Source organism: Gymnoscopelus braueri (genome assembly GCF_963280865.1).
Source record: "Gymnoscopelus braueri genome assembly, chromosome: 1".
NCBI classification, from domain to species: Eukaryota; Metazoa; Chordata; class Actinopteri; order Myctophiformes; family Myctophidae; genus Gymnoscopelus; species Gymnoscopelus braueri.
The window spans coordinates 33,546,585-33,569,728 of NC_137603.1; the positions used below are offsets into that span (position 1 = coordinate 33,546,585).

The 23,144-nt window shown below is 40.5% G+C and overlaps 1 protein-coding gene across 1 annotated transcript in view; it reads right to left on the reverse strand.

Annotated features, from left to right (window-relative positions):
- The window catches only part of LOC308086041 (CD82 antigen-like), a 34,255-nt gene that overhangs the window by 10,192 nt on the left and 919 nt on the right, over positions 1–23,144 (reverse strand). The window contains exons 2-5 of the mRNA XM_080429365.1: positions 12,648–12,720; positions 11,281–11,353; positions 1,866–1,990; positions 529–603 (exon numbers count right to left, since the gene is read on the reverse strand). Coding sequence (XP_080285491.1) covers positions 529–603; positions 1,866–1,990; positions 11,281–11,353; positions 12,648–12,710 — 336 coding nt within the window. The 5' untranslated portion in view covers positions 12,711–12,720. The remainder of the gene's footprint in view (positions 1–528; positions 604–1,865; positions 1,991–11,280; positions 11,354–12,647; positions 12,721–23,144) is intronic.

Consider the following 23,144-nt stretch of genomic DNA (forward strand, 5'->3'; position numbering starts at 1 on the left):
AAAGTGGCAGAGACCATTCACACCCACACGACATTCAGAAAGGTATGCCCCAAGCTCTCTGCCACTTTAAACTTGATTCCTGCGAGTGAGGTAATCTGAAGCAGTTTCAGTAAGGTGTGTTACAATGTTTATCCATATTCTGGGCGGGAACATTAGCCACAAATAGCAGATCTACAAGCTCACAATCTTGACTTATATCTTCACTGAGGTAACGTCTATGGCCGTGTGTCCACCAAAGCGTTTTATTCCAGCTGAAAACGCAAGGCGCTCTGCTAAAAACGATTCCAATAAAAACCAAAATAGACGTTCAGCACCTTGTCACGCTGCTGGCATTTTCAAAAAACGCAGCGCTTCAATTGTAAACAATTAAAAACATACGCTGCGCTCAGGAGAAGTAAAAACCCCATCTTGGTGGACACTAAGTGAGAACATACGGGAGAATCTCTTTCGGTGCCATTATGTCCAAGTGAGAAAACAAAATTAAGAACATTAAAAAAAATGTTGGTGTAGCAAAGTTAATCCACTCACCGTGTCTTTCTGGAAGTAGACGAGAGCACCGGCCGTCACCTGACCGATGAGGATGAGCAGGAGACAGGCGAAGTACTGAGGAAGAAGAATAATATAAGATCAAACTTTTGAGCGGTAGGTTTCATGGGAATCAGAACGTCCCAGGTTTAATCTTTGACTTCCAACTGGGACCATTTATTTTTTATCTGGGTGGGAAAGTGAATGGCCACCACTCACTCCTCCCTAAACACCGTTGAAATGCTCTTGAGCAAGGCACTGAACCCCCAACTGCTTAGTGGCCAATAGTATAAGACCGTGGTTGTACTGGTCAGCTCACAGGTTTTAGTGTGTGTGTGTGTGTGTGTGTGTGTGTGTGTGTGTGTGTGTGTGTGTGTGTGTGTGTGTGTGTGTGTGTGTGTGTGTGTGTGTGTGTGTGTAGGGCGTTGCTGAAAAAGAGCACTCATGCACAGCATACCCACCCTGGGTAAATAAAGGTAAAATAAATAAATAAATGTTGAGGTGTCCTCGATGAGTCACTTTTGACTCACAATAGTGAGACAATAAAGACCTATGAGATATGATGGGATGAAATGATCTAGATGGAATAGTAATTCACTAAGTCACAATACAGTCCCACATGAACTATAATGATTCACTGAGTCACAATACTGTCCCACTTGAACTATAGTGATTCACTTTGTCACGATACTGTCCCACATGAACTAATAATTCACTTTGAACAATTTCACTGGTTCTGCATTTTTATCGTGCCTTTTCCCAAAGCGCTTTATAATGATTTCGCATAATGATTACATTCAGCCATTCACACAAACATGCTCACACATCGGCGGTGGAGGAAGCCACGCAAGGTGTCGAGTAGCTCGTCAGGACTCAGGAGCAGTTAGGGGTTCAATGCCTTGCTCAAGAACACTATGACATGATTCCATGAGTAATTCCTTTGCATAATGTGACTCTTTAGTGTGAAGACCATCATCTAAGAAGTACTGTAAACCATTCAGTACATGGTAAATACTGGGCATAGCGATACAAGAATGAATTAATTCATAAAAGATGCTATTTGCCAAAAGGTGACTGTAGGTTATTAAAATAATTTAAACTATTTCTCACAAAGTCTTACAGCAAAGTATTCCAACTTCCTTCTTGTCATTTTTGCGGGATGCCGATAAACATCATCCTACCATTTAGCTATAATCAGCTACATACACATAAACATAAAGACTTAGGGTGCATTCGGAAATCCGCACCGGGAGCGCACTCGCCTATTAGTTTGTATGGGCCAGTGTGCTCAGTGCTTAATTTCCGAACGTACCCATACTGTACATCAAATGAAAACTCACCACGCCCAGCAGACAGCGGACCTCATAAATGGCCCCCAGACAGCCCAAGAAGCCCATGAGCATGGAGAACCCTCCCACTCCTATCAGGATGTAGGAGGCCACTTTCAGAGCCATGGAGGAATCCTCTGCAGAAAACACAGGTGATATACGGTTAGGTTCAATACACAGTAAAAAGGATTACAATACTCTGATATAGGTTAAATACGCAGTAAATGTGCATCTGGGGTAAAAGTCTTATATTTAGCTCTCTTAGCTGTGCAACAAGTATGTCATATGTATGGCATAATCATAATGTACGGTGAGCAGATAAACCTCTATGGGGTCACGCGCGAACAATGTGAGACACCTATTACCTGGCTACTTATGAATGATGACATGGAACTTTTATTTGAAAGATTTTTGCTTTACATCGCAACATAAATATAAAAAAAACAAAGAATGCCTTGAATGACCAACCAGAATTCAGTCTTTACCAAAGCCATGTAATTAACTTATATACAAATTTAGAGAAGTTCATCTCTTTACTGTGGATCTGTTTTGTGCAAGCCACCAATACTGTTCCAGTGGTTCTCAAAGTGGGGTCCAGGGACCCTCAAGGTTCCTTGTGGGGGTTCCAAATGGGCCTTTACAGGTTTGTAACTCTTGAGTGCACAAATGGAACCAAATAGACCCGTAATTCCATTTGTACTCTCTCAAGAGTTATGGGGGTCCTTGAAATAAAAAAAAAGTTTGACAACCATTGCTTTGTTCATCTGCAAACAATTGAATGTTTTAAAATCTTCTGGATCCCACTGCCATATCACCTGACATGAGCCTGGAGCCTGGAAAACCTCGACTTTATGTTCACTAGAGCCAAAGCCTGTAGCTGGCTACAGTCACTGATGAGATATCTTACTTATTCAGGACTAAGTTCCAAACTGTGTGCGGAGATAAAGTGGGGAGGGAGAGAAGTATTTGTGTTGGCATGTGAGGAGTGTGTCTCTCTGCCAAACATCCCAGGGCTCACCAGAAAGAAAGGGGAAAAAATAAAAGCAGAGAGGGATGTAACTTAGTACGCTTCCAGAAGTCTGGAGACGCTATGCAGAACCCACCACACAAAGAAAAGACTATAAATACTAGAACAAGATTTTGGGAGGCATAATCTAAACTCTGCAAAAAAAAACAAGCTCTTCTAAATTACAAGTAATTTCAGTAAGATACAGTGGCTAGCTTTGCAATGGACTAGGAAGTGCAGCATACGAAGAGGCAAAACTATATATGTGCTTACGATCAGAAAAACGTTATCAGCGATACGGGGGGTTATTGCGCTGACAGCGCGTTGCGTATTCAGGTTTCGGTTGGCTCTCCTTAACTCCTCCTCTCATTCTGCTAATTTTGTGTCTCATCAACGTAGATAAAAGCTGCTGTACGCATTTGTAAAATGAAGCATAGAGCATGGCCTATATTCTGTACCAGAACCTACCAGAACCTTAATTTAAAAAAAGAAAATCATTCACAGGCTATGCTTTTCAAAAACAAAAACAGACTAAATGGGAAGATACATTTGTATTTTTTCAGTTGTCAATGTGTGACCCTGACTCAAACGTCAAAACCAAACACCCCACTTGTTTTCTCCCTCCCCAGTTCTTGCTGCCTCCCAGAGTTTGGAAAAGGAAAACACTATAAAATGAAAACAAATAAAAGTTTCACAATTTATTTTGCAACAAACCTACGGGGGGGGGGGGAAGGGGGCAAAATATGGGAGTTGTGCTTAAACCAGTTGTTCTCAAAGTGGGGTCCGGGGACCCAAAGGGGTCCTTGGAGGGGGTTCCAATGGGTCCCCAGCAAAATGAGTTAATATAGCATCAAAATCAGTTTAACCACTTAAAACCATACTGTATATAAACACATCGGCTTTTTGAAAATAGCAGATCTACAACCTCACAACGCGTCATATCACGACGCATTGTGATGTCGTAGATCTGCTATTTTCAACAACAACAAAAAACATATGAAATATTTTTGTCCAAATATTTTCAGATGGTGGGGATCCGTGGCCAATAACAGATATTACCTTGGGTGTACTTGACATGGAAAAAGTTTGAGAACCACTGGCATAAACACCTGAGGTTGAAGCTGACTGAAACAAACACGTCACCGTGTTGATGCTTGTAAATGTGGCATGATCTGAAAGGCTATAAAGTACAATATATACACCTCCCACCCCCCCCCCACCTCCCTCCCTCCCATCCCCAGGGCCTCAGGCTCTGCCAGCAGAGCGGCCTTGAGGAAATGTGGACTCCCCTGATCGCTGAACCAGAGGCTGCTGCTAACAGCTCCAACCTAAAACAAAAGGGGAAGTATGGAGTTTATGATGGAAAATGTGGAAAAGCCAGGAAGGGGGGCCAATGAGGGGGTTGTGTGTGTGTGTGTGTGTGTGTGTGTGTGTGTGTGTGTGTGTGTGTGTGTGTGCGCATGTATTACTATACTTGGGCCAAAAGTCCCCACAAGTATAGTAGAATTCGAGAAACAGACATTGTGAGGACAGTTTCCTTGGTCCTTACGAGGGAAATGGTTGATTATGGTTTCAAAAACATTTTGGGGTTAGACTTATAATTAGGAAAAGATTCAGTTGGGGTTAGGATTAGACATTTAGAGGTTAGGTTTAGGGGTTAGGGGGTTGGAGTTGATTTATACTTCGGTTGTGTGGCTGTGTTTTGCACTGAAAATAGCTGATCTACATCTATTGCGTGGTGAGCTTGTTGATCTGCTATTTTCGGCTTTAGGTTTTGGGATAACAATTACAAGAAATTGTAAAAATGGCATTCATAAAATCTGCGTCCTAAAATGCTGATGTCCTCACAAGTACAGCAATACAAGCGTGTGTGTGTGTGTGTGTGTGTGTGTGTGTGTGTGTGTGTGTGTGTGTGTGTGTGTGTGTGTGTGTGTGTGTGTGTGTGCGCGCATACACACACATGCACGTGTGCAGGAGGGGTAACCTCCTTTCAACACTTGGCATGGACTCCAATTCCATCACATCGTTGCTGTCGGGTGGAAACCTTGTATGTGTATTACTTTTCGGGAAATGGGAAAAGAGAACCGGTGTTCCAATGGATTCAATGTAGTTATTATTTAGACACAAGCTACTGTTAATAGGGCATCAACTTATGAAGGGAAAAAAAAACATCAAAAAATATGAAATATGGAGAGATACAAGGTTTCTGCCCGTCAGTGGCGATATGACCGTGCCAGAACGTCTGTGGTTGAATTATGACACAAAGGAGACCAGTGAACTTGCAACATTCACCCCAGCACATGCACAGCCCTCCCACACACACGCACACACACACATGCACACACATTCTCTACAAACATCACATGACTGTGACTGCAACAGGCCTTGAACAAACAGGGCTGGACACATCACCACCAGCAGCACTGATTTCATCACTCACTCAGACACACACACACACACCCAACAGCTTATTGACTCAACCTCAGCACCACAGTGTGATCATCATCATCATCTTCTTATAGGACCTGCCATTCAGCAGGCCCTGGCACAAGTATTACATCATCGCCTGATCGCAATTATTTGTGATAATCGCAATCATTTTTTGCATAATCATCAAAATTGTTTCCACCTTGAAAGAAGACATTGTCAAACATTTTCCAAAATAGTGGAAATAGATCTACTGTACAAGCTCGAGGCATGTTGTGAGCTTGTAGATTGACCATTTCCACTATTTTGTAACAAATGTTGAGTATAAATTGATTAAACATGGCCTATTTTGGCCATAGTTAGTACATTATTTGTTTACAAAGTCAAACAAATGTAATTTTTATGTTCCACTGTTCAATGGAAAAACACAATTAAATCGTTAAATCGCAATATAGAGTACTGACGTCACTTCCGCTACCCCTGGGTCACGGAAGTACTTTTTCTATTGAAAATCCCATAGGGAAATGTTAGATTGCGTCATAAGAACTGCGTTGCAATTTTTTTAAAATCAGCCTGCGATTCTGTCAGGTAATGGGACTGCATTTACGTGACTCTGTGTCGTTTATGATATTGAGTTAACATTTGATATTTGAAAATGTATTTATTTTCTTAATATTTGGATAAATTTGTACTTTTTCAGCATCAATTGATGAGTCATATCCATATAACCGTGGCCGATTTATTCATTTTTGGAACACAGTTCTTATATGAAGTGATCCAAGATGATCCTATGGTATTTTCAATAGAAGAAATTACTCCGCGACGCAGGGGGATCCATTATTTGTATGACAATTAAACGTCAAGTAAAATGTCATGATCGTGACGGCCCTACTCGGCACCAACTGTAATCATCATCTCATGGGACCTGCCATTCAGCAGCACCACCGCTCAATCAATACATCTTATGTCTGGACACAAAGCCAAGCGCTCCACTGTCCCTGTATGACTTAACACCCAACCCAAGAAAATAAAGAAATAAAAGAGCTCCCCAGACACAAACTCTATGCTGTCTCTTCTGTCTCCTCCTTTTCTTGGCTGTATCAGTGATGTAGTGCAAGGCAGTCTGTGTGTGTGTGTGTGTGTGTGTGTGTGTGTGTGTGTGTGTGTGTGTGTGTGTGTGTGTGTGTGTGTGTGTGTGTGTGGTGAGTAAGGCACTGGGTGTACTGGGCTGATGTGTGACAGTGTGATGCATGCTGATGCGGGGACAGGGCAGAATGAGCCCAGTGTCTGAGGAGAGGACACCTGCAGATCGGCCACAGACGAGGAGACAATGTCCTCACTAACGCTCCCTGAGAGAGCGCACACACTCTCTCTCACTCTCTCTCTCTCTCTCTGGAGAGTCATACTCATTGACACTCTCCTCCCACTGACACCCTCTCTTGCTCTCTCTCCATTACACTTGCACACTGTCTCTATATTTACGTTTCTCTCTCTCTCAAGCTGACACTGCTCCACCCTCTCCGTTCATCTCTTAATGACTAATTCAACCCTACATATTTCATTGACCGGGGTCCCCCGGTGGTCTATAGTTGGTCCCCTAAATTTTCCCCTCCCACATCAAATATCTAGGCTGAAAATAGCTGATACAAGCTCACAACGCATCACTTGTTCTCTACCCTTGCTTGTATCTTTGTTTCATCTTTACTGCAGTGCTGCTATGACAACTGAATTTCCCTCTGGATCAATAAAGGTCTATTTTTAACCCATCTTCTCTTTTTTTTCATGAACCAACCAACACACAAGACAAGAGGCAAACCGTATACCAGTAGTAGACAACAGGTGGCCCGTGGGCAAGAACTGGCCCACCAGAAGTAATTAATTTGTAAATAATTTGCAATATCTGACTGACAGACTCACATAGGTAGGATATGGACAGCAATTGCTTTGCGTTGACAAAACCAAGTAGGATGAACGCATAGTTCTCTCTCCATTCTTCTTTGAATGTTGTTTTCACTGTCAACTTTACACATTAGACTTTTGGATGGAGAACTTAAAAAAACAAACAAAAACTGGGTTTCACATGCCTTAAACAATAATACATTGTTTCTGTCTGTTCTAAACAGAGACTTGAACCAAGAAAGAGCTCTTGTTCGAAAAGGAGTATGACTGTCACAGATAAAATGTTATTTTTTAAACTTTTTGATTAACTAAATATTCTCTAACTAAGTGACACATTCAAGGATGGTGCCTGCACAAAATGATTGCCTGATACAAACGTATTTCTAGCTGGGTTGTCGGTGGCCTAATGTAACATTTGATTACACACACATTTCTATCACTAGTTATACCACACCCACACACATCTATTCTATAACTTTTCAAGCATTATAGTTATTATTATTATAATAATAATAAAATACTTTTTGTCGCATTTTCCAGTTCCTAAATTAGCCATTGATTTGTGTTCTGGCCCGCCAACTAATGGCTTAGAAAATAATTGGCCCAAGGCCGAACTTACTTGCCGACCCCTGCCTTATACTGTACAATAAGGAACAAATGGAAATTCTTAGGGAACCAATAGTCGTAGGACTCTCTCGACTAATCAATTGGTGAATCGATACATATGTAAAATTGTACTTGCTGCATACAATCATACAGAGAACATCCTCAGGTTGATAAGGTCATGAACTAAATATTCTAATGTCGATTTCATGATGGATAATGAAAGTTGTAGACTGGTAGAATTATAGGGTTATTTATCTAGAGATGTACAAGAGATGTGCATGGGGCTCCCCCGAGGCTCTATACCCAATCCCCTCCTTTTCTCCCTCTACACCAAATCGCTTTGGCAACACTCAGTAACCAAAGGGTTCTGCAAGCAGGCTCTCTCTCTACCGTCCTCTGCGTGAACTCAATTCCCCCTGTGCCTCCACATTAAATCACACGCACACATACTGGTCTGAAATCATCACCCAACTCATGGTTTCTCAACCTCGGGTACGGGCTCCACCAGGAGTCAAATGGACCCCTACAGGTCTGTTCTCTGACAGTTAAATAGACTGAGGATTTTACAATGTAGATTGGGTTCCCAGAAATAAAGATTTAAAAAGAAAATGCCTGCGGCCTATGCATATCAAACTGGGGGTCCTTGAAATTAAAAGGTTGAGAATGACAGACATATCTACTGCCCTCTTTACTGTGAAGTAAACAGATAAGGGAGACAGGAAGTGTGTAGTATGTAGGGTAGATGATTTCCTCCTTATTTAACACCGTTTACACTTCCGTAAGAAACATAACCACAGCCTGCTTTACATGCATAATATGCAGAACACCTTTTGCACCTCCTGCCTACTGTATGTTGCTGCAATGTTGTGAAAAAAAACAGAGGTGGGGACGTCCCATTGCGATGCGTTGTGAGCTTGTAGATCAGCTATTTTCACTGAAGGTTTGCCTATTTTTGAGGAATGTTCGCCCGTTAAGATGACATGCCCAGAATAGGGATGCTAGGGTTCAAGTGGTTAAAGTATTTAGACATACTGGAATCTTTCACAGTGGCAGAAGAAGCAATACTGGAATCTTTCATAGAGGCAGAAGCAACAGCCAGACCACAACACCAGCACAGAAAATCTGTTGGACAGTTGTGTTTAACGGTTCTCATTGTGAAACGGTGGAAAATACACTTCTGCGCCACACACACACACACACACACACTTTTCCATTCAATCAAGACTAAGAAAAAAAAAAAAAAAAAAACATTTGAATTACAAAAAGACTAAGAAAATCACTGATCAGTAGCATTACATTTAATTAACGTATATTAACTTATACATTTGATGTGGGTTTTATTCTCTTTCCAAAAGGACGTGACTGAAAGCTATTCTTTCTGCAGCCAAATAATCTATTCAACATCATGTAATGACAGTATAGACCAGTGGTTTTCAAACTGGCAACCGCCAAGGGGAGTCAGTATATTAAGTACACACACACACACACACCAAGGAGAGGAAAATGAAGGGGAAAAAAAAACATCATAACAATGTAAACTAGAAAAAGTGCTCCTCGGAGCTTAGGTAGGTTATTGTGGCCTCCTGGTGGCGCTATAATAGGCCAATGTGAAAAGGGTGCCATTTCTTCTTGGGCCTTTCATGGCAATCGGACCTTGCATTCATGATTTGAGGCATTTTGTTCAAAAAATTTGTTTTGCTAAATTATATCTGCTGGTGGCGCTATAACAGGCCAATGTGAAAAGGGTGGCATTTCTTCCTCGGCCTAGTGGGAATGAAGCGCAAGCTGCGTTCATGATTTGAGGCATTTTGTTCAAAATGGACTAATCCTGCAAATTTTGGAAGCCAACCTTAGCCAATGAGGATGGAATATGGAAAATCGGACAGATCCCTGTTGATCACATGACTATAGAGATACTGTGTACCGATTTGCATGACGTTTGGATAAAATCTGTAGGAGTAAATGGGTTTTGCACAAATCGGTCTCCTGGTGGCGCTATAACAGGTCCATGTGAAACATTTGGGGCAGAGGTTCTGAATTGGCATCCAGGGAGTGTGAGTCCACAGTTTCGCAACAACCGGCCAACGGTGCCTGAGATTACAGGGACCGTTTCGGCCTGGCGGAGACAATAACATTTTTTAATTTAAATTAAATTAATAAGATGATTGTACCAGTTTAACCACTTTAAACTTGTCAATCCTATTTTGGGCATGGCAATATTGTCAAAATGATTCAAAACCTTCTTAAAAACTATTCTAATACAAATTAAAATGGCAAAAATAGCAGAACTACAAGCCAACGCAATGCATGGTGAGCTTGCTGTGAGCCCCCCATTGCGAAAAAGCCATTTCACAATAAGGGGGGTTCATAGTCAGAGGCTATGGCTATTTGGGCTCCTTGGCATGGAAAACGTTTGGGAGCCTCTGGTATAGACAGAATGCTGCCATGGGCTTCAACACAGAACAGACTCTCTATCATCAGCGTGTAATTCATTGAAAAACGTTGCATTCATTAAAACCAAACTGGAGAAAGGAACAAAATGCACCAGATGGTAATTAAGACACAGTTGCTTGGAACATCTTGGTACACCGTTACCACAGAGTCGCTAAATGTGTTTTTCCGGGTGCATTTTCTTCCATTTAGTCTAACATGCATACAAATACTGTAAGGAAAAGTAATACTATTTCTATGACCATACTTTTTTTTTGCAGTAGCATAAGGAAAACCATGTGTACCAAAATCACATTATGTATTTTGTTACACACACACACACACACACACACACACACACACACACACACACACACACACACACACACACACACACACACACACACACACACACACACACACACACACACACACACACACACACACACACACACACGCGTGTGTTAATCATGGGTCCATTCGTTGCCCTACATGTGTTGCTACAAGTGGATTAGTGGAAAAATCCCAGTGGCCTTTAAATCCAGCCACAAAAACATGTTCAATTGGATTCTTGCCACATGGCTTACAAATTAATCAGAAAACAGCACATACTATATAAGGACCTGGTGTCAGACGGCCCATACTTACAACAGGTTGAACTTTCAAAATACCAAAATGAAAGCAACAACAAATTAACCACTTCTATGTTTATTTGATCAGGGTCCCCCAGAGCTCTATACTAGGTCGTACTAGTAGTTCCCTCTACACCAAATATCTCTGCCGGAAGTAGCGATCTACAAGCTCACAGTGAGCTTGTAGATCAGCTATTTCCACTGAATGTCCACCTCAGGACTGGGACTCTAGGATTCATGTGGTTTTAGATAAAAAATGTAACAATCTACGTAAGAGTCGAGAATGACCAAATTAAAGCAAAGTTATACAAAAATTAAGTCCCAATAAATATAACATTTCTATTGAAATCAGTTTGTTAGCATCCATCAACGCATTTCTCACTAGTGGATTATAATAAATCACATTCAAGGTGATGAGGACACTTACGTAGGACAGCGATGAAGCTCTTATTGTCTAGTAGCAGCCACAGTCCAAAGCCCATGATGATGGCTCCAAACAGCTGCAAGAACAATAACACACACATACATGTATGAGTTTCAATATTAATCCTCTGTAAGGGTGTCAGTTATTACAACTAATCGATTTAATTGATATTAAAACAGTCAATTTGAATAAAATAATCAATTTGGGGGGAAGAATGTATTATTATTTTCTTCCAAACTTTTCAAAATAAATCGCGACGCACTGTGAGCTTGTAGATAGGCTATCTTTGCTATTAATGCACTACAGCACACCGTTGTATGGCAAAGTATAAAATAAGTAATCTGACTAATCGGTTTAGTCAACTATAAAAAAAAGAAAATCAATACAAAATTATTTTGTGTTGCTAAAAGAAAATCAATAAAAACTCACTTCCAACATTATTGGATTAATCGAAAAAGTAAATCGATAGAATAGTCGCTACGAAAATAATGGATAGTTCCTCTGACCATGCAGTTACAAAGCCATGCATGTGCATGCTTTCACCATATGAAAACCCTCACGCACATATGACACCCCCCACCCCCCTCACACACAGCGTCTGTTCATCATGCTAGAGGTTATCTAAGCCTAACCCTAGCCCCCGTTCACAGAACTCATTTTCTCTGTAGTGAAAGCAGTGGTGTAAAGTAACTAAGTTCATTTACTCAAGTAATGTACTTAAGTACAATTTTGAGGTACTTTTACTTTACTGGAGTATTTCCAATTGTCTATACTTTTACTCCACTACATCTCAGAGGCAAATATTGTACTTTTGCTCCACTACAATTATTTGAAAACTTTAGTTACTAGTTACTTTACAGATATCAATTATTACATTATAAAACATACATTAACCAATTTAGCCCTATTTTAAACCAAGGCTATTTGAAAATAGCCGATCTACAAGCTCGATGCGACATGTTGTGAGCTACTTTTACTTTTGGTACCTTAAGTAAATTTGTATACTTTGTATACTATACTTTAGCACTTTTACTCAAGTAAATTTTGAATTCGGTACTTTTACTTGTAACAGAGTACTTCTACATTACAGTATTGATACTTTTACTTAAGTAAAACATTTGAGTACTTTTTCCACCACTGTAGTGAAAGTGTACGGCTCAAACATTTCATCTACAGTCAGTGCACTGTAATTATCACGGAGAGAGAGAGACATGGACAGACAGACAGACCATCAGAGGACAGACAGACACAGAGAAAGGGACGAAAGCCTAATGTATGTATGCTCAAATAACTCATTTGGTGCCTAATGAATGAGCAGTGTTAGCTCACACTACCACATTCATGAATATTCATGAATACCCAGTACTCACAAAGAAGATGAGGTTGAAGAGAAACAGGAAGTACTTTGTCACCGTCATGCAGCCTTTCGCCATGATGATAGATCTGCAAACAGAACATTTGATAGGAATCAAGACACTGTATTACAATCATAGATCATAGATCTACAAACATGAAATGAAATTTGAACACAACTGTGTCAGCTACTTGGATGCTGCAGTACTTTTGCAGGGACAAATAGTCTGTGGAAGCGGTGGAAATTTCTGCAAATTCTTTTCATTTAGTAGTAATCGTGACAGCTCTACACTTCTTCTATACGCTCTAAACCCCATTCATTCTAATGGGTTGAACTTAGTGTTGATTTTGAGAGCAAATTTTGATTCAGTTTTAGTCAGTCTTTTGAATCAAATTCCATTTAGTTTTAGTCGACTAAATATATTATAGTCTACTAAATCTACAGTTGATTTAGTCCACTAAAATGTATTTTGGCGGTGCCTTGATGGCTGATTTTACACTTGGGTGCATGCTGAAAATAGCCGATCTACAAGCTCACGCGCGACGCGTTTGTGAGCGTGTAGATCTGCTATTTTCAGAGCGCAACACCTGAGTGCAACCAAGCATAAAATGACTTGTCTTTTAGTTCTACTGGATCTTCTCCACTAGTCACTCACTAACATTTTTGTCTAGTTTTTATTTGTTGACAAACTTTTCAATATATTTAGTCTTAGTCATCATCATAGCTTAGTTTTTATTTAGTTTTCGTCGGTGAAAAAAGGTAGTCGACAAACATTTTCCGTCATAGTTTTAGTCAACGAAATCAAAACTGGTTGAACTGCGTAAGGGAGCTCTGCTGCTCCGTCCAGCAAAGCAGCACAGGCACCACAGATAGCTCAGCAGTGCGCTCAATGCAAATCGTGGGCAAAGTTCAAGGTGGCTGAAATCTATCTGACCGCTGCACGCTATGATGATGAGGAATCCAGTCGGGCACGGAAGGGAAGCTGGAGCACCATCAGGAGGGCTGCCATTTTCATCCAGTTATTTTAATTCATCCATGGATAAACAATAATGGAAAAAAAGTCAGACTTGGTCGTTTTATCCTCAACTATTTTAACCATTGTTGTCCATTGTTATCCTTTTAGCATTGTGTGCGTAATTCTACTTGCTCTACTGATTGCAATTTGTTAATAAAGTATGAAATTGTTTATGTAAAATTCATAGGTTATGAATTAAACAAATTAGCGTTCATATCAAGACCTTGAGAGGAAAGCTTTACGTTTCCAGATTGGCTGGCATTACATAGACATTTATTGATCCCACGTGGGAAATTCAGTTGTCATGACAGTGCCACAGTTATGAAACACATTGCATAGAATACATGCAATGTATGGAATATTAGCCAACAGCCATTCTAGATAAACAAAGGTTTTTTGTGTTCCCCTTCGATAGCTCAACAGACCTTTTAAAGTTTCTTAACTGAAATAATGAGGTACAGTTATAATTTTCATAATATATTGAATTGAATATCTTAAATTTTCCTTAACCCATTAAGACAGGGAACGCATCTGTGTCATTTTTTTTATTTCTTTGGCTATTTTTTGGGGGGGGAAATGTGTGTAAATCTTTGAATATATTTGTTTTATTTTTTGAATAAATATTTTTGTTCCAGGGACCCTTAGAAGCAAAGATTTGAGTTACAAATGTTCGCTTTAAAACACACAATAAATAAATATATATATATATATATATATATATATATACACACACACACACACACACACACAAAGATATGCACACATTTTCACGATTTTTCAAAAAATAGCAGATCTACAAGTTCATAGTGCGGCACTCTGTGCCACGCTATGAGCTTGTACATCTGCTATTTTTGAATAGCCAAAGAAATATAAAAAGATACGTTCCCGGATTGAATGGGTTAATGATTGTCTACCCCTACGTACGCGGGCACCCCGGGCAGACACACACACACACACACACAATGTTTCGCGCCTGCCTTCACCCCTGGCGAAGACAATCAAAATACAGCAACTCACTCTCCAATAAATCTATGGAGATCTGGATGAAATAAAGAGTGGAGGGGCTGGATGCTGAGCCAGATAACGGCAGGCAGCTGACCCATATTCCTACTAGTGCAGTAAATGGGTTACTGTCACAACAGTAGTTTTTTTTTTGGACCAAGAGAAAGATGGTTTGTGTGCGTGCGTGTGTGTGTGGAGGGGGTTCTAGGCAGTGATTCTGGACAGCTGGAAAGTATTATCGAGTATAAACAGAACAGCCAGAATCTCACCATAAGACCAGGTCACCCCACTGCAGCAGTCTTGAGATTGAGCTTGAAATGCATTTAGCAGACATTAACAGTTCCTACAGTGTAAAGCTTTATGTTTTAAAGTCTTTAATCAGCTCTCCTAAATTATCATATAAACATATGGGGCTGTCGGGGTTGTTAAATACACTCATTGCAATACTTGTTCTTGGGGGTTGATCCGTCTTACTTGGGCTATGGCACAATATGTCACATACAGTACTGGAGTCAAGTGGTTCTCAAATGTTTTAATCAGATCCATTATCTGTAGGCATGAATTAATAATGTCCAAGTCATCCGACCTTGACACACAATGTATGAAGGCAACAGTACAACAACCATACCTAAAATCTTATAATGTACAGTATGAATGACTTAACCACCTGGTCCTGAACCCTATATACAGTACACGTCTTTGATCGTCTTTGAGTCCCCCAACGGTCTATACTTTCTTCCCCTCTACATCAAATCTTTGTCGAAAATAGCTGATCTGCAAGCTTGTCGATTCTGCTATTTTCGCCAAATGTTTGCGTATTTCTGCCAAATGTTAGCCTACTATGCCATGCCCCGAAAGAATATGGACGCTAGGGTTCATGTGGCGAGTGCTCAGTAGATTGCAAATCCTAATAATAATAGTGATGTATGGAGTTCAGTTAAGTACCTACAACCATGAAAGAGTAGCGCACTAGCACAGCATGAGATTACCAGTTGTATATCATCATATGTACTTCCTCTCTCTCTCCCTCCCTCCCTCTCTCTCTCACACACACTCATTATCTACTTCTTTCCATCTTTCTCTCAGGCTGGGGCATGTGATGAGTGATGACAATGATTTGTCGTTGTGCACATGTATGAAAAGGCACAGGGCAATGGGGGTAAGGACTATGATAAAGAATGCTGATATAGCCTGGGAGTTTAAATGACAGCAGCCCCAGTCTGTCCAATTTGATATAAAAATAATAAAGTAGTTGGAGCATGCAGCCAAAAAGCATCAACCAGCTGATCAGTCAGTCTATATGAAAGTAATACAAACTAAAAGGGACCATCATGATATGACTAGTCCTCTACATGTGTCCTGGTACACTACATTAGTGTACTAGGCTACCGTAATATGAAATAAACTTATATTTTGATGGCACTTGCAGTGCTGCACTCTATGAACGGGGGCCACTGGAGTCATATACTTTGGTAGTCTGTACTCTGTAGGTCATCAATTTCCGGCGTAACCAACATGAAACTGGGGAAATTACACGCTTAGGTTGCAAATTGTGATATGTAATGTAATATACCACGTGACACACTCGCTTAGCGATAAACTGCGTCCCTCTCTCTCACAAATTGTAAAACAGTCGAAAATAGTACAGTGATGTGTTGTTGTATACGGTCTAAGCTACACGTCTAAACATAATGGAATCAGGAATATAGTAAATCACTAAATCAGAATTGAAGAGTGCAAATAAAAGCAGCCTCATATGGAGTGACAACACCATGTGCTGAGTCTGACACTCTATAGAACCGTACAATAAGGCAGTATCACTGCTTAGTGCTTATTGCAATCATTATAGTCTTCGCCAATAACATCAACAGTACTTCACAAAAGCAATGTTGATTGGCTGGAAAATATAATCATTTCATGCATAGATTATCAACTATGATGCCAAGTATTGTTGCACGCCTTCATGATTCCATATGGACGTACAATCTGCGCCCGATTGGCTAGTTCCGGTATGTAGACCGTATCCCATAGCCTGGAGAGATGAGTACTGCGTGATGATTAATAGACAGAAAATGACATAGTTGTCGTTGGCCAAATTAAAACAATTTCAGACATTGAGATCCTTGCCCTGCTGGCAGCAAGGACAATAAATATGATTCTGATCGGCCTTGTAACTTGTGAGATTAGCTGTTGACACACACACACACACACACACACACACACACACACACACACACACAATAAACCCCTACTGTATAACACCATAAAAAGACGACCTAAAAAGCAGGATCAAAGATCCTCACATCATATTTCACTTCTGGTTTCATTATGATTCTTCAACAAACCAAGCCATTCCACTCAACCATTTTCTTTTGCTTAGATTTCTACTCCCCTCAGCCCGTGGCTGTACCAGGCACAACTAACTGACTGTCTATTTGCACCAAGTGACGCAACAGGCCTCAAATAGAAAAATAAACTTGTTAAGCAATAAGGGCAGGTTTCTATCGCTTGGTCTAAGTGGGTATTTGTGTGGGAATGTGTGAGTGTGTGTGTCTGTGTGTGTAAAAATGAAAAAAAAAAGGGCAGTGTTGGGTCAAGGTTAGAAATGAAGGAAACGTGGGAACTCACAGAAGGTTTTCTTCATTATTATGTATACTGTGTGTGTGTGTGTGTGTGTGTGTGTGTGCGCGTGTGCGCGCCCTTAAGAGACAAGCAGTCCAGACCAGGAGGGGACAGAAGTTGGTCCCACTTCCACTCTGTGACACAAAGCACATCAAATATTTATCAGGCTCCAGGGTGGCATCATACAATGTGATACTGTATGTCTGAAACTGCCTGTCACTGCTTGCTCAGCGGGTTGATCTCTTCCATCAATACTGTAGTTATTCTAAAAGTTAGACAGCTGTGGGAACTGGGAAGTAGACTTTTTTTTGGGTTGGTGATCAATTTGCTGGTGCGCTTTTAGTCATTGTTGTTGGGGTATTTGCCAAATACATCTGCATATAGCTATAATTCGTCTACATTTAACCATCCTAAGTCAATGGTTCTCAAACTTTCTTAATTTCAAGGTCGGACCCCCATAACTCTGAGAGTGTACAAATGGAACCAAATGGACCCGTAAAACGGGTCCATTTGGTTCCATTTGTATACGCTCAAGAGTTACAGACCTATACGGGAGAACGCCCTCAAGTAAACCTACAAACCAATACCACACAGTCCTAAGTGACAGCTCTCCCTGGGGGAGCAGGTGGGGTTCAGTGTCTTGCTTAAAGACACTTTAACGAGAAGCCGGGGATTCGAACCAGGCAGGAACCACCTGATTCCCAAGCGGTCACTCTACCTCTCGAACAAAGAAGACAGTGCAAGCACATCCAATCTCTCTGACCAAGGTGCTGGACAAAATAAATCAATCAACATAAAAATGAAATAAAAGTCTGCACACTGGTTAAGCAGCTCCACTTAGTGTTATTGCTGGTCAACATTTCGGTCCTATGGGATCTTTAAACAACATTTAAATTCCTGATGAAGATCCCATAGGATCGAAACGTTGACCAGCACTAAAACTAAATGGAGCTGCTAACCAGTGAGCGGACTTCATTTCATTTTTACTCTACCTCTTGAGCCACTGGTAGAAAATGAATAGCTAATAGTTATTAACCTAACGGTTCACAAGCAGGTCTGTGGATTATTACAGTGATTATTTTTATAGTGATTATTATTGGATACTTCCAGTGATTATTATAGTAGTAGAGACCAACTGGCTCATGACTTCTGAAAAGAAAATGTAATTGTTTTGGCACTATGAGCAGCACAAACAAACCAAATGCAACTGAACTCCATTTATTCGGGCAAAACTATCCTCCACTGTCCTCCACACAAAGTAGCTCATAGTAGAACTTGAGAATAATGATTTCCTTTTTGAGAAAAATGTGTGGATTTTATGTACAGACCATATTGGACAATTAATACAAACACACACACAAACAGTATTTTGGGTAAACTCACTGAACTGCCCCTTTAAAATCTTGTTTTTTTCTCCAAGACTCTGGAGGAGTGCGGGGGAACACAACAACAAGACAACAATAAACCCTTTTGTTTTCATAACTCACACTACACTATGACAACAACGGCTTAAAATTAAAATCTGACAGTATGGCCTGTGTGTGTTTTTTTTTTATTGTTTTGAGAAATATATTTATCTGTTCTATTTATGTCCTCCTTCAGTATGTGAACATCAGCCCGCCTGTGATCTAAATGTTGTCGTGTCCCACATGGGAGGGGAGGGAACTTCATCAGCATTCAGCTGGTCCAGCCCAAACATGTAATGACACAGTGTGACACGTCGGTAGTTTGTAGATCTGTTCTCACGTTGTTAGCTTATCTATCTATATTTTGCGAGAGAAATAAGCAACCAGGTCTAGGAAAACAAGCCCAAAAGAGGCAACTTATGGGCCACATGAGCCCTTTGTAAACCGATATGCAATCGTCTATTTGAAAATAGCGGATCTACAAGCTCACAACGCGAGCTTGTAGATCAGCCATTTTCAAAAACTCTTGCAATAAAATATGGAATGTTTGGAATGTTTTTGAAACATTCTAACACCACAAATGTTCCCTGGCACAAAACATTTTCATGAAAATATTTGAGAACCACTGGTTTAAATAATAATTAAAACATTTGGAAGCTAGCTTAAATCAGCAAGTACACACTAGAGACAAGCCCAAAAAACCACAACCACCAATTTTCACAAGCAACTTGCAACCCTTGTAGATTGTAGCTCGTAGATCTGTCCTAGTTGGCAAGCGACACCCCCGCGTGTTGGCTTGGAAGTATAAATTAAGCTACCAGACATTTACGTCCACACACACAACTTGACTGACAAGTACTCCCACTTTCCCTACCCGACGACAGACCACTCAACGGACACCCCTCAACTACCCCCCGAACACCAGGGCCCCAATTGGAGTCCTCCACCAAAACAATGGCTGCTTTCAGACACAATTTTCTCAGCAGCAACAAAAGAGGAAACTTGACCCACGAGTAATACACCAGCCTTACAATTCCCTCTAGCTCAACAACAACCGCAACCTTCGTTTTTTGTAATGGTGAGGGACACCTTAAGACACATTTTAACAGATTTTTAGAAGACTTTAAATCTATTCTGCGCATGGAGGGCCATTCTAAGCTTCGCAGTAAGCAGGGGAACATAGGAACATGAGCTAGTAGTTGTGGCTCGGGGAGCGGAGTGAGCAATGTCTTGTCTGTGCTCGTCATGAATTGACACCACGTCACACCATTATTCATTCAACGTCCCCCCGGACAACTAGTTTAAATCCGACACTCGTTGGAGTAAGTAAAAGCTCCCAGATTTCTTTGTCCGCCCTCCAGCAGAGGGGGAGTAGTGTGACCCACAACAAGACCTTGGTCGGAGTCTTCTGTCGGTCATCCCGAACCCAATGACCCCCCACCACTAAACACTCAACTTGAGCCTTGTAAATAAACAGAAGCGTTATCTAACGCTCAATCCTACTAAACAAACAGAAGAGTTATCTAACGCACAATCTGAGACCACACGTTGTACTTCTAGTTTGTGGAAAAGGTAAATCATAGAGGTAAACAAAATCATAACAAAACGTCTATTTTGCACTAATGGCTGGGTTTTGAGTTTGTGGTTGTAACCCTATTAGCCCTATAATTACCTGAAGGGTAATTCCACTGAACAGGATAAACAGGTTATGTTCTCACGTCTGTTCACTGCCTGCTGTAGGCCAGGCCTACTGCAAGTAATCTAAGCTCTGAGTAATAAATCAAAAATGTATTAACGATTGAATATCATTTTACCTCCTCTCTAAACCTCTGAAAATCAGCTTACTTACATAAAATGTATTCATTCAAATGAATTATCACTTATCCTCTTAACCACTTTAACCCAGTATACTTATTTGAACAGGGTCCTTCATGGCTCTATACTAGGTCCGAAAGTAATTCCCTACAAGCCATCTACAAGCTCACAAGATGTCGCCACACGACACCGTGTGAGCTTGTAGATCGGCTATTTGCAGTTCACCGAATGTTGGCTCCGATTCGAACAAGGACGCTAGCCTAGTGGGGATCAAGTGGTGAGAAACCTCCACCTTTCACATCATTGCATAACAATTGCCAGATTTGCCACATGTCCATACATGTACTGTATGTGCAGTAAAATGTTACTGTGGCTCCACCACATTGTGCTAATAATGTTCAACATTTACATGACAAAAAAGGTACAGGGCAGACTAATACAAGTAAGGTAATATAGGGACATGTGTACAAAAAAGGCAAACCTGTTAAAAAAAACCCCAAAAAAAACAGCATTAAGCACATTAGAGGGGAAAAGGAGACCAAGTGCTTGGTCTCCTTTTCCCCCTCTACACCAAATCTCTTGGCTGAAATATCTTATCTACAAGCTCACAACAGGTTGTGCTGCAACCCGTGGTGAGCCTGTAGATCTGCCATTTTCACCATAGGTTTGCCTGTTTTCGCATGAACGTCCTGCTATTATGACAGACCCAGAATAGGGATGCTATAGGTTCATGTGGTTTAACATCAGATGAGGCAATCTGACTCTGTTAAGATGAATAACGTTTCACAACAAAACGTGTAACATAAATATTCTGCGTGTCTGTCTAGGTCTGAGACCAGACCAGAACACTAACCACCAGCAGCTGTTCATTCAACAGAGGAACACTCTTTTTTTTCCTCCTCCCCCCAGTGTGTATGGAAAGGTGATTTAGGTCAGCCAGAGAGCCCTGCAGTTTGGAGGAAAGCCAACCATGCTGAAAAGATTTACAAGAAAAGATCCACCTAAAGCAGACGAGAGAGAGACCCGGCTAGTCCACTCCTGACACAGGATGCGCTCCTCTGGGAGACGCAACTCGTATACAACCAGTGGTGTAAAGTAACTAAGTACATTTACTCAAGTACTCTACAGATCGTACATTTTCCAGGATTTTTTTTACTTTACCGGAGTGTTTCCAGTTTTCAATACTTTTACTTCTACTCCACTACATCTCAGAGGCAAATATTGTACTTTTTACTCCACTGCAATTATTTGAAAACTTAAGTTACTAGTTACTTTTTAGATTTGGATTATTGTTACAAAACATTAACCACTTCAGCCTCATTTAAACCATGTCTATTTGAAAATAGGTAGCCGATCTACAAGCTCATGACGCGCAGATTTGCTATTAAAAAAAAAAAAAAGAATACATTTGTAACATGTGAAATGAGACATTCTGCATAATGAGTACTTTTACTTTTGGTACTTTAAGTATATTTTGATGCCAATGCTTTTGTACTTTTACTCAAGTACATTTTTAATTCTGGACTTTTACTTGTAACTGAGTATTTTTTACATTGTGGTATTGATACTTTTACTAAAGTAAAAAAATGGGAATACTTTTACCATCACTGTAAGTATACGACCAAAGGCTCTGGTAATCAGCCCCAACAGGGCTGATATTATCTGTCCTTACTGGTGACCAACACAACACAACACTGACCCACATACATATCATTATTTACTACCCGTCACAAACATGAACATGACAGCAGGTCAGGTCATGGGAGCTTTTAAAAGGCTATCCAACTCAATCAATACACATATGGAAGAGTAAACTAAATATAAATATGTATCCGAGTAGGTTGTGACATAATACAGTGGTTCTCAACCAGTGGTCCGGGGACCACCAGTGGTCCTTGGGGGGGGTACCAGGGGGTCCAGAGGGAAATGAGTTAACATAGCGTCACAATCATTTTAACCACTTAGCTTTGGCTATTCAAAAATAGCAGATATACAAGCTCATAGCGTGGCACCGAGTGCCGCGCTATGAGCATATCTTTGAATATATATATATTTTTAAAGCGAACATTTTTAACTCAAATCTTTGCTTCTGGGGGTCCCTAAAAAAACACTGATATAATAGATAGGTTGAAGCTGCAGCTCTGTGTGTGTGTGTGTGTGTGTGTGTGTGTGTGTGTGTGTGTGTGTGTGTCTTGAGGTTTGTGAGGTTGTAGAGTCCAATCCTCCTTCACAATGGTTCCAGCCAGGGGGTCCCCAGCAAAATGAGGAACAGTTTAACAACTTCTTGAACCCTATTTTATTCTTCACATAATATTCCAAAATAGACGAACTGAGTGTGTGGATCTGCTATTTTGATCTTATCTTATCGGGGTCCCTGGGAAAATAATCTTGTCAGGTGGGGGTCTGTGCCCAAATAGGCTACATATCAATTTAACATGGAAAAATGTCAGAACCACTTGCGTTTGAACGTTAAAAAACAGTGGGACAGACTACATCAATAGTCTGTATGTTCTAATACAAACTAAGTTCACTATTTCATAAGTATAAGTATGTAAGCACACGTGTGCCAAGTTATGAGCAGCAGTTTAATGTTAATAGTATGATAAGTATCAGAGGTGTAAAGTAACTAAGTACATTTACTCAAATACTGTAC